The sequence below is a fragment of the Sarcophilus harrisii genome, chromosome 3 (genome assembly GCF_902635505.1).
Source record: "Sarcophilus harrisii chromosome 3, mSarHar1.11, whole genome shotgun sequence".
Lineage (NCBI taxonomy): Eukaryota > Metazoa > Chordata > Mammalia > Dasyuromorphia > Dasyuridae > Sarcophilus > Sarcophilus harrisii.
In genome coordinates this window covers 254,583,428-254,600,894 of record NC_045428.1, presented here as the reverse complement: position 1 = coordinate 254,600,894, position 17,467 = coordinate 254,583,428, and the positions used below count along the sequence as shown (strand labels likewise).

The 17,467-nt window shown below is 38.1% G+C and overlaps 1 protein-coding gene and 1 long non-coding RNA gene across 4 annotated transcripts in view; both read left to right on the top strand.

The window, feature by feature from the left end:
• Positions 1 to 2,568: 2,568 nt before the first annotated feature.
• Positions 2,569 to 6,025, top strand: LOC116423100. 2 transcript variants are annotated; one of them, XR_004233571.1, is made up of 3 exons: positions 2,569 to 2,753; positions 5,352 to 5,424; positions 5,842 to 6,025. It is a non-coding gene; the product is annotated as an uncharacterized LOC116423100 (long non-coding RNA). The 2 variants fall into 2 exon arrangements; XR_004233572.1 differs by lacking the exon at positions 2,569 to 2,753 and adding an exon at positions 3,728 to 4,063.
• Positions 6,026 to 16,151: 10,126 nt separating this feature from the next.
• Positions 16,152 to 17,467, top strand: part of TSPAN7 (tetraspanin 7) — a 106,928-nt gene continuing 105,612 nt past the window's right edge. For both annotated transcript variants that reach the window (XM_012544432.3, XM_003763465.3), the window contains exon 1: positions 16,152 to 16,290. In XM_012544432.3, the coding sequence (XP_012399886.1) occupies positions 16,210 to 16,290 (81 nt within the window). In that variant the 5' untranslated portion in view covers positions 16,152 to 16,209. The remainder of the gene's footprint in view (positions 16,291 to 17,467) is intronic.

The window sequence follows — 17,467 nt, the reverse complement described above, 5'->3', positions numbered from 1 at the left end:
TTCAAAATTTCTATATTTGCTGTAAATGATAGTTCCACATATAAATGCTAAATGGTGAACCTGTGTTTTCTTGGTGCTAATTATTAGTCCAAAATTAACACAAGCAGCAGAGAATTGATCTATTCTTTGTTGGATATCGGGCTCAGAGGTTGCATTGAATGTATACATTGACAATATTGAATGTAAATAAATTGAATGCAATTTAATCTATGAACAAAAAAGTTTGTACCAACTTTCCCTCCATTTTAGAATTAGCTTGCAATCTTTTCAGGTTAAATAATTTACCATCAGTGCTATAGCTGACTCTGACGTCATTTTTGAAGGTGTCTGATAACATCACAGGAAACGTCATGCTAAAAAGCATGGGATCAAGCACTCACACAACCTGCTTCATTCCACTGGTGGTTAGGAAAGTGCAAGAGTACTGTCCATTATCCAGAGCCTATGAAGATGACATACAATTCTGGTGAATTTCTCTGGGCAACCAGATTTTACCATGATCTTCCACAGGACCTCATGACTGACAGTATCAAAAACTTTGGTCAGATTGAGGAACATTGTATACAGATGTCTGTTCTGCTCCTGACATTTCTTCTGGAATTGGTGGGCAGCAAAAACGACATCGGCCATTCCTAAGCCCTTTCTGAAGCCATACTGGCACTTGGGTACATGACCATTTTCCAAAAGGAAGTCTTACATGAAGGCTCAACATGTTTAGGATGATCCTGGCAAGAATCTTGCCAGCAATGACCTTCTCCTGTGATTGTTCTTTTCCTTTATAGAAATGGACAATGGAGCCATTCTTGGACTCCTGGGGGATAATCTCCTCTTGTCATGTAACCCAGAAGATTTCAATCAGTTTTTGCATGAGCAATGGACTGCCTGCCATGAAATCTCAGCCGAAATAGAATCAACAACAACAGGTACTTTGCCACATGAGAGGAGCCTAATGGTATTTAAAACCTTTGTTTCACAAGATAATTGTATAAATATGTATGCGTAGATTGAATTTAACATATATTTTACCATGTTTAACATATATTGGATTACTTAACATCTATGGGAGGGGTGGGGATTGGATGGAGAAATTAACCTTATAACAACTCTGTATAACAGGTAGGTGTCAGTGACTTCTTCCTAGTGAACAGATTAGAAAAGGAAGAGTCAAATTTGCATTATGATTTGTATTTCCTAACAAGAGTTTCTAATAGGTAAAGTGGTTTTTTGTATTTGTATGTGTGTGTAAGAGCTGGGAGAAATCTAAAACAAATATTTGGTGGTGTTACTTTGTATTATGTGTTAATATATGTAGAAAGTAAAAGATTAAGGAAGCTCTGAGTACAAAAGATAGCAAAGCCATAAATGCATTTGTAAATACATAGTAAAATCAAAGGTTACAAATCTAAATCAACTCATTTTTTGTTTAATTAAATATTACCAGAGTAAACATTTTACTTCTGTAAATCTTAGTTTGGTTTAATATATAAGGCAAAAATAATCAGGAATTCATGTACCCTGTTGAGCTGTTATAGTTCAATAGGACTGGCTCCCTATTCAGCTAAATAGGTAAAGAGGATGCATGTTATCGCCTTATTTGTTTAGCTTACATGAAAAGTGCAACTTATGAAATGCCAGACTGGATGAATCAAAAACTGGGGGAAATATCAATAATCTCAGATATCCAGATATTACCACTCTGATGGTAGAAAGATATTACCACATCTGATGGATGATGAGAGTGATAGAGGAGAAAGTCAATGTTAGCTTGAAGCCAAACATCAAAAAACTAAGATCTTGGCAACTGGCCCTATCACTTCTTGGCAAATAAAGGGAGAAGAAATAAAAGCATTACCAGATTTTATATTCTTGTGCTCAAAGATCATTACAGATGGCAACTGTAGCTGTGAAATGAAAAAATGCTTGTTCCTTGGTAAGAAAACTATGACATATCCAGACAGCACACTAAAAAGCAGAGATATCACCTTGCTGACAAAGGTCTATATAGTCAAAGTTATGGTTTTTCCAGTAGCAATGTATGAATGTATGGCTAGGAGAACTGGACTGCAAGGAAAGATGAGGGTTGCAGAATTGAAGCTTTTGAATTATAGTGCTGGAGAAGACTTTTTGAGAGTCCCTTGGATGACAAGGAAATCAAATCAGTCCATATATAAAGAAATTAATTCTGGCTAATCAGTGGACGGTCAAATACTAAAACTGAAGTTTAAAGCCTTTTGCCACATAATGAGAAGATCCGACTCATTAGAAAATAAAACCCAAATCCTGATGTTGGGAAAGATTGAAGGCAAAAGGAGAAGGAGATGGCAGAGAATGAGATGGATAGATAGTGTCATGGAAGCAATGAACATGAGCTTGTACAGATTTCAAGAGATAATGAAGGATTATCTTCTTCTGTAGGCCTTAGTCACAAAGAGTCATAAATGATTAAACAAGCAACAATTGGGTTGGGGACTGAAACTATGATGTCATTGGTAGAGGAAACTCCCAGGTGGGGAAATTCTCTCCTTCCCCCCCCCACCCAGTGCAAATTGGTACCTTCTTGGAAACTTAAAAGTCATAAGGAGTTTCCTAGAATTCTGTGAGATTGAGAGTATTCTAGAGTTCCATAGCTAAAGGCAGCACTTAATATTTCTGTCCTCCTGGTTTTTAGTCCACTTCTTTATCTACTTAGTATACCAACATTCTTCAAAGTATGATCCAATGACCCTTGAGTGTCCCAGACTCCAGAGAGATTTGTGAGATAAAATCTACTTTCATAATAATACTAAGATACTGTTTAATCCTCACTTTTTCAACTATATATCTTGTGTGAAGCTGGATTTTTTTTCATATACTTCAACCAAAACAACATATCACAAAGGATTGAATGCAGAAGCAAACTTTGTGTCGTGTTTTGGTGAAGTATATGAAGAAAATCCAGATTGAATGCAGAAGTAAATATGAGAATCTTACTGTCTGATATTAAGTGAAATATTAAAACAATTTTCAAAAAAATATAAAATAATGCCACTTCTCACTCATTTTTTATTTTTGAAAATATAGTAATTTTCCATTAAACAAATGGATTATTGTTTTGAGTAGATTAATATTTATTTTAAAATTTATCGGTTTCAATTTCTAGTATGGCAAATACTGATAAATATAACTCATATAACAGTTCTTTAAAGTATTTAAGGGGCTTTTGAGATCAAAAAAGTTTTAGACCTGCTGCACTATCATTCTGCCTTAGTAGGTGGTATGTTATTATGGCCTCTGCTTTTCCATCTATTCTCCTATATGAGCCTTTCTAAGTGCTCAAGTATTCAGGCTCCTTATTTTTTTCCCCTTCTGATCTTCCTGATTTCAAATTTCTCTAAAGAAAGGATGAGATATACTTCTTCACTCTAAATTGTAAATCACTGATAAGGCATAATGTTTCAAGGTGCTTGCCTTTTAGCTAGCGAAAAACTCTTAAACCAAGGGAAATAATTTTAAAATATGAAATTTAAAGCAACACCAATTAGGTGAACAGGAAAGCTAAGTGGCTTAATAAATAAAAGTCAGGGCCTGGGATCAGGAAGACACATTTTTGTGAGTTCAAATTCTGCCTCAGAACCTACTAGCTGTGTGAGCCTAGGCAAGTTACTTAATCCTGTTTACCTCATCTGTAAAATGACTGGAAAAGGAAATGGCAAACCCCTCCATATCTTTGCCAAAAAAAACCCTGAAGACGGTCATGAAGAGTCTGACGTTATTGAACAATAGAATTAGGTGAAAAAGATATTTTGTGAGATATGGGAAATTGAGAGAGGTGGAAGAAGGAAGGCCTGAGAACCACTCTGAGATCCACCTATAAATTTACTGATAATTGTCTTTAAGATGTTCCCTAAATGTGTATTCTTTGCTTTCTTCCCAGCTACTTGAAATCTTTTGAGGAATCAGCAAAAATGATTGTTTTAGGACAAAATCAGGAATGAATTTCTCCAAAGTCATGCATTCAGACTCAAGACTGGAACTTTGGTTTTCCTTGACCCCATATATCTATCCTTTACACCAAACTGCATAAGTACGTTTTTGGTACCTCAACTTCCACTTTTTCACCTTTCCCAAAATGTGCCATATATACTCAGTCTTATCTCTGATAATTTGTCTTCCCATGTCTTATTTTATTCAGAAACTTTACCATTCTGGCCTGTATTTTTCTTATTTGTTAAATAATGGGTTTTCATTACATAATCCTTTCCAGCTCAGTTTAAATCTTATGAAAACTTATTGACTTGGCTCACAAAATAGTATTCCTTGAATTATGTAATGAATGACTTAGAAATCCTTGGAAAATCAAAGAGCTATTTCAATTCTAAAGAATAATTATGCTCTGGGGTTTTTTAATATATACTTAGGCCTAAAACTGGATAATCAGCAACAACAAGAAAAGATTCAATTTCAATGTGTAGGAGAAAGTGTCTGTAACTTGAAGTATCACCAGAACTGCACTTTCTCAAATTGCATCATCTCACTTATGAATTTAGTGTAATCTGAAACTATGAAGCAAGTTGGAAGAAATCAGAAGTTATGATTTCTTAGTGTTACTTTTCATGTTGGGACTTGAATGGCTAACTGTGGTCATCAAATATCCGTGGATAAATTAATCAGTTTTGAGAGCTGGTAAAACTAGCTCTTGACTATAAAATGGTGGTAAGAAGAAAAATAGTAGAATGTCAGAGGATGACTGAATTTGACTCCCAAGAAACCAAACTAGGGTAATTAATATACATTTCTTCATTTTTTAAATGAATATCTTTGGTTTTTCATCATCTTTATTTCAAAATTATCTTTTCCTCTTCTACCCAGATAGTCTTCTTTTGAAACAAAAGAGGTAAAAAGAAAAAAAGCAGGGTAGTGAAAATAAACAATACTTCAACTGAATTTGATAGTATATTCAGTGATCCTTAGACTACCACCACTCTCAAGAAGGGAAGGGGTTGTCTTTTTTCATCTCTTCTTCAGGATCAATCTTGGTTACACAGTCCAGAGTTAATATTGGTTTCTGTTTTGTGTTTTATTTTCTTAGTATGTATTCTTTTCCCTCATCAAAAAATTTAAGTTTTTTGAGGACAGGGACAGGTGATTTTGTTTCGTTTTTTACTTTGCATCCTCAGCACCTTGCCAGGTGTAAGGCCCATGGTAGATGCTTAATAAATAACTTGTATGAATAAATGTGCATGTTGTAATGATTTTGTTTTCCCAGTTCTGTTAACTTAGATGTGCATTATTTCATATCTCCTCAAGTTTTCCTACATTCTTGTATTCATTTCTTATAGTAAATTAATATTCCATTATGCTTATCTGAACAGGATTTGGCTATTTATGTCCCAATCACTTAAGATCTGCTTCTGGAAGAAAGCATCTTCTGTTTCCCTACTATGGGTAAGAGCAGCTTCTTTTAATTGGCTGCATAGCTAAAACAGGCAGTGTTTTTTAAATTGCCAGACTTAAGTAACCTTTCTCTATTTTACATATAGGGGATGAAGATCCTATTCATCCAAAGCTTAGGTACCAAGCACTAAGCTGGGTGTGGGAGAAAAGTTATACTCCTTTCCCCATTAGACACCATGGTCCTAAGAATTAGGTTTAAGGTTTAAACCTAATTCTCAGTTTCTAGGCTCAGAAAGTAGTGTCCCTAGATCTAAGAGGCTGAGTCATGGTGACCTGGGAAGCGGGATAACAGGCCATATGTTACCAGATGATCATATGAAAATTATTTGTAAAGCACTCAGCACAGTGACTGGCAAATGGAAGGGCTATATACATGCTTATTCCCTTCTTTTCCCTTTCCTCTTTTAGCCCAGCAGAAAAGCCCAGAAAAGCCAGGGTTCTGAGATATAAGCCCAAGAAGCTTTGGGTTTGGAACTTGGAGGGACGGATGCTAGAACTGGAACTGAGCTAAGCTGTGAACTTCATTCCTCACCCCATCCCAATATGTAAAGAGGAATTAATGTACAATGTTTGTTCTTGCTATACTTTTGAAATAAATAAAAGAAATAATGAAATATATATAATGAAATAAATAAAAACTAATATGTTAAGTGATTAAGTGGAACTGGGATGCAGAAGATCCCTAAAATTAGGGGAATGCAATCAGCTGGGGTTTGAGCCAATGGCAGAGAGTCCCTCCCACCCCACACCCTTTAAGAGTACTGGAAAATCTGGGGAAGGAGTGAAATAAAGCATACCTGCCCTTGAGGAGCAGAGGCCTGGGTAGTCAAGGTTACATATGTACCATATTTTATTTAATTATTCCCCATTGGATGGGCATCTCCTTTGTTTCCAGTTCTTTGCTAGTACAAAGACTGTTGCTATTAATATATTGGTATATATAGAACATTTCATTCTATCTTTGATTTCTTTGCCTATGTACCCAGTACTGAAAACTTTAGTTTTCTTTTTTTAAAGTATAATCTGAAATTTCTTTTCAGAATAGCTGGGTCAGTTCACAGCTTTATTAATAGTGTGTTAATATGCTTGAATTTCAATAGTTTAATCCAACATGATCAATTCCCATCTTTTTTGTCATTTTTGCCAATTTGTTCTGGTTTGAGGTAAAACCTCTGTGTTGTTATTTGCATTTCTCTTGCTGTCAGTGATTTGAAGTAATCTTTAAAATGTTTGTTAAAAATCTTTCTAAAGCCATATTTTCTATTACTGTTTACATTACTATGGAAATCTACTGGAGTCAAAAATAGTTTGAAATTGCTTGCTAGGGATTAAAAATTAGAACATATATTTTTTCAAAATGCAATTTTGACTAGGTACAGTAACACACATTGCCTGTTAATGGGGAAACTGAAGGTGATAGACCTCTTCAGAAGTGCTGAACTACAGTAGACATGGTTGATGGGGTGTCTGCACTAAGTCTGGCACTAATACTGTGAGTGCTACCAGACTGCTTAAGAAGGAATAAATCAGTCCAGGAAGCTCCTAAAGTAGATCAGTAGTGATATAAGGCCTTCTGTTGCCTTGGTGAAAATTGGCAGGCTATGCCTGTCCTTATCTCCCCCTGAATACACACACACACACACACACACACACACATACATATATGTATAATATAATTATATACATATGTACATAAATAGTGTATGCATATGTGTATATTAATATATATGAAATATATAGATAGTTCAGTTACTTCCATATACTCTAAATATAAATTTTCATACAGAAAAAAATAACTGCAACAATATCTCAACATTTGAAAATGGTGCCATTATGGTTCTGGCTAATTTAGTCAAAATCATTTATTTTTTAATATGTTGCTGTTGTGAGATTCTATAAAAAGTTATTAGAAATAATCCACAACTTTAGCAAAGTTGCTGGTTATAAAATAAACCCACATAAGTCATCAGCATTCTTATATATCACTAACAAAATCCAACAGTCAGAGTTACAAAGAGAAATTCCATTTAAAGTAACTACTGATAATATAAAATATTTAGGAATCTATCTGCCAAGGGAAAATCAGAAACTTTATGAGCAAAATTACAGACCACCTTTCACACAAATTAAGTCTGATCTAACCAATTGGAAAAATATTAAATGCTCTTGGATAGGGCGAGCAAATATAATAAAGATGACAATATTACCTAATCTATTTATTTAGTGCTATACCAACCAGACTCCCAAAAAACTATTTTAATGACCTAGAAAAAATAACAACAAAATTCATATGGAAAAACAAAAGGTCAAGAATTTCAAGGAATTAATAAAAAAAAAATCAAATGAAGGTGGCTTAGCTGTACCAGATCTAAAATTATATTATAGAGCAGCAGTTACCAAAACCATTTGGTATTGGCTAAGGAATAGATTAGTTGATCAGTGGAATAGGTTAGGTTCAAGGGACAAAACAGTCAACAACTATAGCAACCTAGTCTTTGACAAACCCAGAGATCCCAGCTTTTGGGATAAGAACTTACTGTTTGATAAAAATTGCTGGGAAAATTGGAAACTAATATGGCAGAAACTAGGCATTGATCCACACTTAACACCGTACACCAAGATAAGGTCAAAATGGGTTCGTGACCTAGGCATAAAGAATGAAATTATTAATAAATTAGAGGAACACAGGATAGTTTACCTCTCAGACCTGTGGAAGGGGAAGGACTTTATGACCAAAGCAGAACTAGAGATCATTACTGATCACAAAATAGAAAATTTCGATTATACCAAACTGAAAAGTTTTGTACAAACAAAACTAATGCAGACAAGATTAGAAGGGAAGCAATAAACTGGGAAAATATTTTTACAGTCAAAGGTTCTGATAAAGGCCTCAATTCCAAAATATATAGAGAATTAACTCTAATTTATAAAAATCAAGCCATTCTCCAATTGAAAAATGGTCAAAGGATATGAACAGACAATTCTCAGATAAAGAAATTGAAACTATTTCTAGTCATATGAAAAGATGCTCCAAGTCATTATTAATCAGAGAAATGCAAATTAAGACAACTCTAAGATACCACTACACACCTGTCAGATTGGCTAAGATGACAGGAAAAAATAATGATGATTGTTGGAGGGGATGCGGGAAAACTGGGACATTGATGCATTGTTGGTGGAGTTGTGAATGAATCCAACCATCTTGGAGAGTAGTTTGGAACTATGCTCAAAAAGTTATCAAACTGTGCATACCCTTTGATCCAGCAGTGTTACTACTGGGCTTATATCCCAGAGATTATAAGGAAGGGAAAGGGACCTGTATGTGCACGAATGTTTGTGGCAGCCCTTTTTGTAGTGGCTAAAAACTGGAAACTGAATGGATGTCCGTCAGTTGGAGAATGGCTGAATAAATTGTGGTATATGAAAATTATGGAATATTACTGTTCTGTAAGAAATGACCAACAGGATGATTTCAGAAAGGCCTGGAGAGACTTACACGAACTGATGCTGAGTGAAATGAGCAGGACTAGGAGATCATTATATACTTCAACAACAATACTATATGATGACCAGTTCTGATGGACCTGGCCATCCTCAGCAATGAGATCAACCAAATCATTTCCAATGGAGCAGTAATGAACTGAACCAGCTACACCCAGAGAAAGAATTCTGGGAGATGACTAAAAACCATTACATTGAATTCTCAATCCCTATATTTATGCCCTCCTGCATTTTTGATTTCCTTCACAAGCTAATTATACAATATTTCAGAGTCTGATTCTTTTTGTACAGCAAAATAACGGTTTGGTCATGTATGCTTATTGTATATCTAATTTATATTTTAATATATTTAACATCTACTGATCATCCTGCCATCTGGGGGAGGGAGTGGGGGGTAAGAGGTGAAAAATTGGAACAAGAGGTTTGGCAATTGTTAATGCTGTAAAGTTACCCATACATATAACTGTAAATAAAAGGCTATTAAATAAAAAAATAAATAAATAAATAAAGTTGAGAAAAAACTAAAAATATATATATATATATATGTTTCTATTGTAATTGATATATTAAAAATGGATTTATCTTTGAGAAAGAAATACATGTAGTGATGGTGTTTATTTTTATTAATTAACTTGTTTTTAGGGGGAAATGATAGTCTTTTAATATACAATTCCATAGCTAACAAGTTGGGTGTATATGAAGGACTGATGAATGCAACAATCCATTTTACACACATATTGTATGTATATGCATATACACATGTAGTCCTGGCACCTTTTTATATTTTATTAAGTATGGGATAACAATGAAACCAATTTGTAGATATTTGTCTAAGAACAATAGTAACAAAGCAAAATGAGCTATCAATCAATCAATATAGATATCTAGATTGTAAAGTGAGAAATTGGGACTTGAATCATAATAATAATTACTACTACCTACCACTACTCCCACTCCTACTACCCCTACCACCACCACCACCACCACCATCACTACTACTACTACTACCACTATCAATTAACATTTATATAGCATTTCAAGGATGGCAAAATCTTTTCAAATTCTTATCTGATCCTCACAACTACCTTGAGAAGTACAATTGCTATTTCTATTTTATAGATGAGGAAACTGAGGTTACAGAGATTAAATGATTTGCTGAGGGGCATACAGTCAGTGTCAGAGGCAGAATTTGAATTCAGATCTTCTCCACATCTAGTGCTCTATCTGCTGTGCCATCTAGAATCTTTTTTTAAAATTTATTTTTATTTTTTTAGAAGAGCCATGTTTTCTTGTTTTTTTTTCTTTTTCCTGCTTATACACGTACATTATTAATTTTTTAAATACACATTTCTCTATGAAACATGTTGGGAAAGAAAAATCAGAACAAAAGGGGAAAATCACAAGAGAAAAAAAGCAGAAGGAAAAGGAAAAAAAAAAAGAAAAAATGTGTTAATTATAGTCAGTCTCTATAGTTCTCTCTGGATGCAGATGGCAATTTCTATACATAGTTTATTGGGAAAGCCTTGAGTCACTTAACCACTGAGAAGAATCATGGTTTTCATATGTCTTTCATAATTAATTATCACACATTCTTGCTTTTACTGTGTATAGAGTATTCCTGGTTCTGCTTGTTTCACTCAATATCAGTCTGTGTAAATCTTTCCAGGACTTTTAAAAATCAGCTTGTTCATCATTTTTTTTTATAGAATAATAATCCATTACTTGCACATACCATAACTTATTCAGCCATTCCCCAACTAATGGGCATTTACTCATTTTCCAGTTCTTTGCCACCACAAAAAGAAATGTTACAAACATTCTTATGCATGTGGGGGTCCTTTTCCTTCCTTTATGGTTTTCTTGGGATACAGATTCAATAATAGCACTGCTGGATCAAAGGATATGCAGAGTTGTATAGTCCTTTGAGCATAGTTCCAAATTATCCTTCAGAATGGTTGGATTATTTCACAACTCCACCAATAATGCATTACTGTCCCAATTTTCCCACATTTCCTACAATATTTATCATTATTTTTTCCTGTCATCTTAGCCAATCTGAGAGATGTGAGGTGGTACCTCAGAGTTGTTTTAATTTTCATTTCTCTAATCGATAGTGATTTAGAGTATCTTTTTCATATGACTAAAGATGGTTTTAATTTTATCATCTAAAAATTGTCTGTTCATATCCTTTGAAAAATTTTCAATTGGGGAATGACTTATTCGGCTTTTATCAGAAACACTAGTTGTGGTTTTTTTCCCCCAGCTTTGTACTTCCCTTTTAATCTTGTGTTGGTTTTCTTTGTGCAAAACCTTTTTAATTTAATGTAATCAAAGTTTTCCATTTTGCACTTTATAATGTTTTCTAATTCTTCATTGGTCATAACTTCCTCCCTTCTCCAAAGGTCTGATAAGTAAACTATTTGCTTGTGGTATTGCCCAAATCATGATATCTTGTGTCTAAAGTTACTCATTTCCTAGCTCCAGTTCACCAGTAGTTCAACTTTGCACTTTGTCTTAGCCTAGTTTAACTTTTGCTCTAAATAGGACAATTTTCTCATGTATTTAAGTGAAACTACATCTGTAGTCTTGGCACATTTTAATACATGATGTACATTTCACTGAAACAACACAGGTACGAGTCTAATAATCATATTTTTACGCACAGATTTATTAGATAAGCACAACCAAAAATAATTCCAGAAATGAACAAATGAACACAATCAAAACTTAGCCCTAGCTCTGCCATCATTGTATACCTATGTTTATCTGCCAGACACTAACACCATGCTTTGAATGAATGAAATCTGTGACAGTGCACAGAGGATGGGTGATTGGCAATATCAGTCTCCTTCATTGGCTTCATTTAAGCCAAATCTCCATCCCTTTATGTAGTGAATATAGCAGATTTAACAGGTGCTGCAGTGAATGTAATAAAGTACCATCAAATTTGAATAAAAAATTCCTACTTAATGAATATTCATGCCCCTGTTAATGTGTTTTCTAGAGCTGGACATGTACAAGGGATAAATGTCAGCAGGATGCTTCAACAGCTGCTATGCTGAAGAGTTTTAGAATAATTGAAAGGACAGCAGACAGACGAAGTGCTTTAAGCTTCACTTTAGGTGATGTAATGCAATCGTGGAGTATTTGGAAAGTCGATTAGTTGACAAACCCGCTATATGGAAATCACAGACCAGACAGACTTGTCTTTTTGTTTTTGAGAAAAGATGTCAGGACCACAAATAGTGATGTTCACTGAATGCCAGAAAAGAGTCTACATTTTGCATGTAATCTGAAAAGGACCACTTATAAAAATTAGCCAAGTGAATGCATGAACATTAAGTTATCAGTATCAGACTAAAGGATGATGGAATATTTTCAAGGGAATATACATAAGAAAAGGTGTATTTTTTCCAGTCTAAATTTGTTATAACTTCTTAAGAATGAAGGGGCTGGAATGAAAAGAAAGAACTTTGGAAAACTCTTTCATGTCCCTTTATGCTGGTATACTGAATACTGAAGTTTCTTCATAAGTCTAACATATGCCTGAATAGATTGCCCATTTCAGCAAAAATTGCTGTTCTCCCAACTGCTTCCTTAGAAGATTGAGACATTAAAAAATTATTAATGTAAAAAACACTATAATTTTTTAAAAGCTCATAAAATATATATATGTGTGTGTGAATATATACTAATATGTGCATATGAAGATTATGCTGGTAAATATTTAGCTCTGGGAGGGTGATGACATTTTTATATTTAATTGTCATTGTTGATATTTTCTACATCATGTTCTTAAATCTAGACAATCAACAAAACTATGTAAAGCTCTGATATATAATGTCTGTCAATTTCTGAGGTGGAAATGCTCATAATGAAAATATAACAATCAACCCTCAAAAGCCAGTTAGAGCTGGCTCCAAAACAATACAGTATACAATATACAGTATACATCTTCATATATAAAAACCTATGGCTTTTGGGAGTATTGTTTTTGTTATCCAAGTATTCCAGATACTGGAATATTTGTCTTTCAAGAACAAAACTAAAACTTTTGAATGTTTCAGATAGAAATATTTCTAAAATGATAACCACATCTTAGTTTTATAGTAACTGTCATAGTAATTGTATAGTAATCTATCATAGATTTTATCTCATTTGATCCTCACAACAATCTTGTGAGGTTGGACAGGGCAGCTTTTTTTCTTTATACATATCATTTTCATTCTACTTTTGGGCATGAGGGGCAGAATGATTTATTTAGTTCAGGCATTTATAGCCTTTTTTTTTTTGTATGTGCCACAGGTCCTCCTGGCAGACTGGTGAAGCATATAAGCCCTTTTCAGAATGTTTTAAAAGGAACAAAACCAAAAATACATAGGATTACAAATGAAATTAATTGCATTGAAGTGTAACATATACATACATACATATGTATGTGTGTATAAATCCACGGGCCCCAGATTAAGAACTCCTGGTCAGCTGATTAAATGGAGAACTTGGCCTCAGGATTATCTGAGTTCAGGTTCTACCTGTGATTTTTGCATTTTGCATGTAATCTGACTTGTGGGAATATGGGCAAGTCATTTAACCTTTTAATGCATCAGAAAACTCTCTAAGATGACAAGTTGTCTATCTAAATGGAAGTAAGAAGTTTTCCATACTGATTAAATAACAGGTCAAACATTGCCTTTTCTCAAAAAAAAAAAAAAAAAAAAAATGAGGCACCTTATTTTGGGATAACTCTAATTGTTAAGAAAATTTTCCTTACACTGAGCCCAAATACAAATCTCTGCAACTTGAATCTAGTTCTGTCCTCTGAGGACAAATACAGTAAGTTCAATCTTTCTTCCCCATGACAGATTTCTAAATATTTGAAAATGGTTATTACTGATCTTACTAGGTCTTCTAATCTCCAGGAGCATCCTCCTTGATTTTTTTCAACCACTTCTCATCTAGCATAATATTGAGGCCTTTTATCACCTTAGTCACCTTCTTTTGTCAATATCGTTCCTAAATTGTGGTTCCCAGAACTGAACACAATCCTCCAGAGATGGTCTGAGGAGGGCACTATAAAGTAGATCCATCCCCTGTCATTTTCTGTACATTATGCCCTTCTAATTGCAGTTTATAATAAGTCTTCTGGATGCCATGTTGCTTTGTTACTCATTTTGATTTTCCATTTAGGGTTGGAAGCTTCATATGTTTTACATTGGCACTGTCTGTTCCATCTTGTTTTCACTCAAAATCTTTGAGTCTCCTGTATGTTTTTCTCTGTTAAGTCTGCCTTGCACAGACATAGGTGTTTAATAATTTTTTTTTGGATAAAGAGAATCCAATAGATCTTAATTTTTCATTCTTATTAACCCACTACAACCATAAGGCTCATTCTAGTCATTAGAAAAGAGATCTTTCACAAAGCTACTGCATTAACTATGGTTATCTACCCTGGCTTGAGAAAAAGGAGGGATACAGAATTTGCTCATCTTCTTCCAGCTGTCCTTTTAAAGGCTCTTGTTTGTTCCCTCAGTTCTACTTTAGTTGATGAGAAATAGTGTCGTTTTCATCATGATTCACCTTTTTCCTCAAACAACCTTCCATTTTCCTCACATGACTGTCTTTCCCGGGTCTGTTTATAGGGTGACTTCACCAGGCAGAGACTGCATCTAATTCCGTGATAAATAACCCATAATAACTACCACCACCACAACAGACTGCGGCAGGCTTTTCCAAGGCTTGTCCGTTCTATTTTTACTCCTAGCTAGCTTCATGAAGGAGATTATTAATATAATTCACACTTGGGTGTGAGGTCCTGAAAATGCTTTCCTCAAGAGTTAATTCGTATTTAGGGAAACATGGATTCTGTCCCTTCCTTAATTAATGTGCTTAAGACAATCTATAAAGTATACTCTCTGTGTGCGCAGCAGCTAAGAAAAACGTCTCATCTTTTTCATGCATCGACTCATTCAGGTCAGGTTTATACCCATGCAAGATTTCTCATTCCTTCCTGATACAAGATGGTGTCTTATCTGTGCAGCTCAGTGCCTTTATACAGATTTCCCTGAATATTTTTCTTGTTGCTTTAATGACCAAACAACAAAGGATAAGCCAAGCTTGGGCTTCCAGCGGCACAAATATATTAAACGCGCAACTAGGAGTGAGTGACAGCCTCTCGGAGCGTGTTTCTTCATTTGTAAGGTTCCTGCAGTACCTCCATTACAGAGTCCTTTAAGATGCACTTTGAAAACCTTAAAGCGTCCTATAAATCCCAGCTATTCTTATTGCCATCACAGCCTGGAGAGAGAGCGATAGAGAGGCATGAGTCTCAGAGATTAGAGCAGGAAAAGACTAGGATGACACTTATTCCAAACCGCTTGTTTCTCTGAAATGATCGTTATGTTTCTATTGTTATTCTATTTATACATATTATTTGTCACGATTCTAGCGCAGTAGTTGGATCGCGGCGAGTCGCTGAGATGCGTGTCTCCCCCCAAATGCGCGCTTCCAGCTTGGCTCCCCGTGCCCCTGCCGAAGGCTGTTTCCCGCCAGACCCCTGCTCAGTCAGCATCGTTCCTCCCCTTTGCCCCGTGCTTCGAGGAGAACCAGTGCGCCGCGCGTGCTGGCGGAAATGTGGGATACACCTATGACCCAATCCGCCAATCCTAAAGAACGCAAACGCCACGGGCAGCTGGGCTTAAGGCCCGCACCTCCCCCTCCCCCTCCCTCGGGCGCCTCCCGCACCTCGTCGCGCCGGAGAAGGGCAGAAGCGCCAGCACAGGTGCTCGGGTGCCTAGCGAGACAACTGGGCATGCTCAGTAGCCACAGCGGGGTTGGCGGGGTGTTTATCTGGGATTTTTTGCTCTCAGGTGGAGAGAAGATTTGGGGGAAGGGGCGGGCTTCTCGCCTGGCGGCGGCCGCTCGGGCTGGGTCCCCAAGAGTGATGCGGCTTTGGCTGCGCAGGGGAAGAGAGTGAGCGCCGGGTACTCCGGGGCTTCGGAGAGTGGGGAAAAATCGGGAGTCAGGAAAACAGGAGCGAAGCAGCAGCAGCAGCAGCGGCAGCATCGCGCTGGCGCTCCTCCCTCCTTCCCGCCGCGCGTGCGCACACCCTACAAACGCGCTCTTTCTCGCCCCCGTGCCTCTTTCTCTCTCTCTCCCATCCCCCGGCGCGCGCGCGCGCACCCCCCACGCGCTCTCGCGCGCGCTCTCTCGCTCCCACCCCCATCCACCCACCTCCCCTCCTCCCGCCCGCCCAGCCGCTGCCCGAGCTTCTGTAGTATGGCATCGAGGAGAATGGAGACCAAACCCGTGATAACCTGCCTCAAAACCCTCCTTATCATCTACTCCTTCGTTTTCTGGGTGAGTACCTTCGCCGCGCCCCTCACTCCGGGCTCAAGGAGAGGGGGAAGGCTAGGGGGCAGGGCGCTGGCTGCGTTGCCCCCGCTGTCGGTCGCTCAGTCTGTGAGGGGCTTGGGGACGGGGACAGATGCCCGGGGCGGATAACGGTGCGCTCCGCGCGGGGGCTGCTGCTGCGGCTGCTGCACCGGGGGGAGGGGGCAGCTTGCAGCTAGCTTGCAGCAGCCGCCTCGGCTGGGGTGCCTGCGCCAGCTCCCGCACCAGCTCCGGCCCCGGCGCGCGCGGAGCGGGGGGAGGTGGTGCGTGGCGTTGGGGCCGTCGGACGGCGTTTCTGCGGCACCCGCATCGTGAATGCCCGCCTTGTCCGCTGTCCCGATAGTGCCGGGGCGGTCGGAGCGGGAGAGGAGCGGGAAGTGGTGCAGTCTTTTTTAGGGTCTCTGCTTTTTCCGAGGTCTCTTATTGCCTTTTTTTTGGGGGGGGGGGAGGAGGGAGATTAATAGGAGGGAGGTTCGGTTATTCCCCTTCCCTACTTGACGCCGCCGACCCGCGTCTCCGCCTTTGCATTTGCTCCTAACGATCCTGCGAGCTGCAGGCTCCCCCCGGCCCCCTTAGCGGGAGCTCGTTCCTCTGAGAGGCCCCCTGGTCTGGCTATTCCTGAGTATTCTCGATTCCCCCGGGACCCACGGGGGTGGGGGCGGGGGGGGGGGAGGAGAGGGGCCTAGGGAGCCGAAGTGGCTGTGGGTGGGAGCCCAGAATCCACAGTGGGAATGACAGCAGGAGCCCACCTTAGGTCCTGGCAACGCAGGATCATTCGATGAGGGGGTTTGATGTTTTTCCAAGAAACGTTTGCAGGTGCACGTCGAACATCTTGCGTGATTCTGAACAGTCGCAGTTCACAGCCCGCCTCCCCATCTCTCTTCCTCCCACCCCTCCTGTTAGGCACATAGCAGATCTCTCCCATCTCATTCGCGGTCCTTTCCCTTCCTTTTCGGTGATCAATCTTGGTTCCTTCACTCTGCTAGGATTGTCGCGGGTGTAATCCACCCCTTTCCTTTCCGAGTCCCCGGGTTTTAGGGTTTAATGCAGAAAGGTGACGTCATCCACGGACTCAGCCTGGGTGCGGGGGGTATGGGCTGGCATTTGGAAGGTGCACTGATTGGGGGAGGGGGATCAGGGAGGG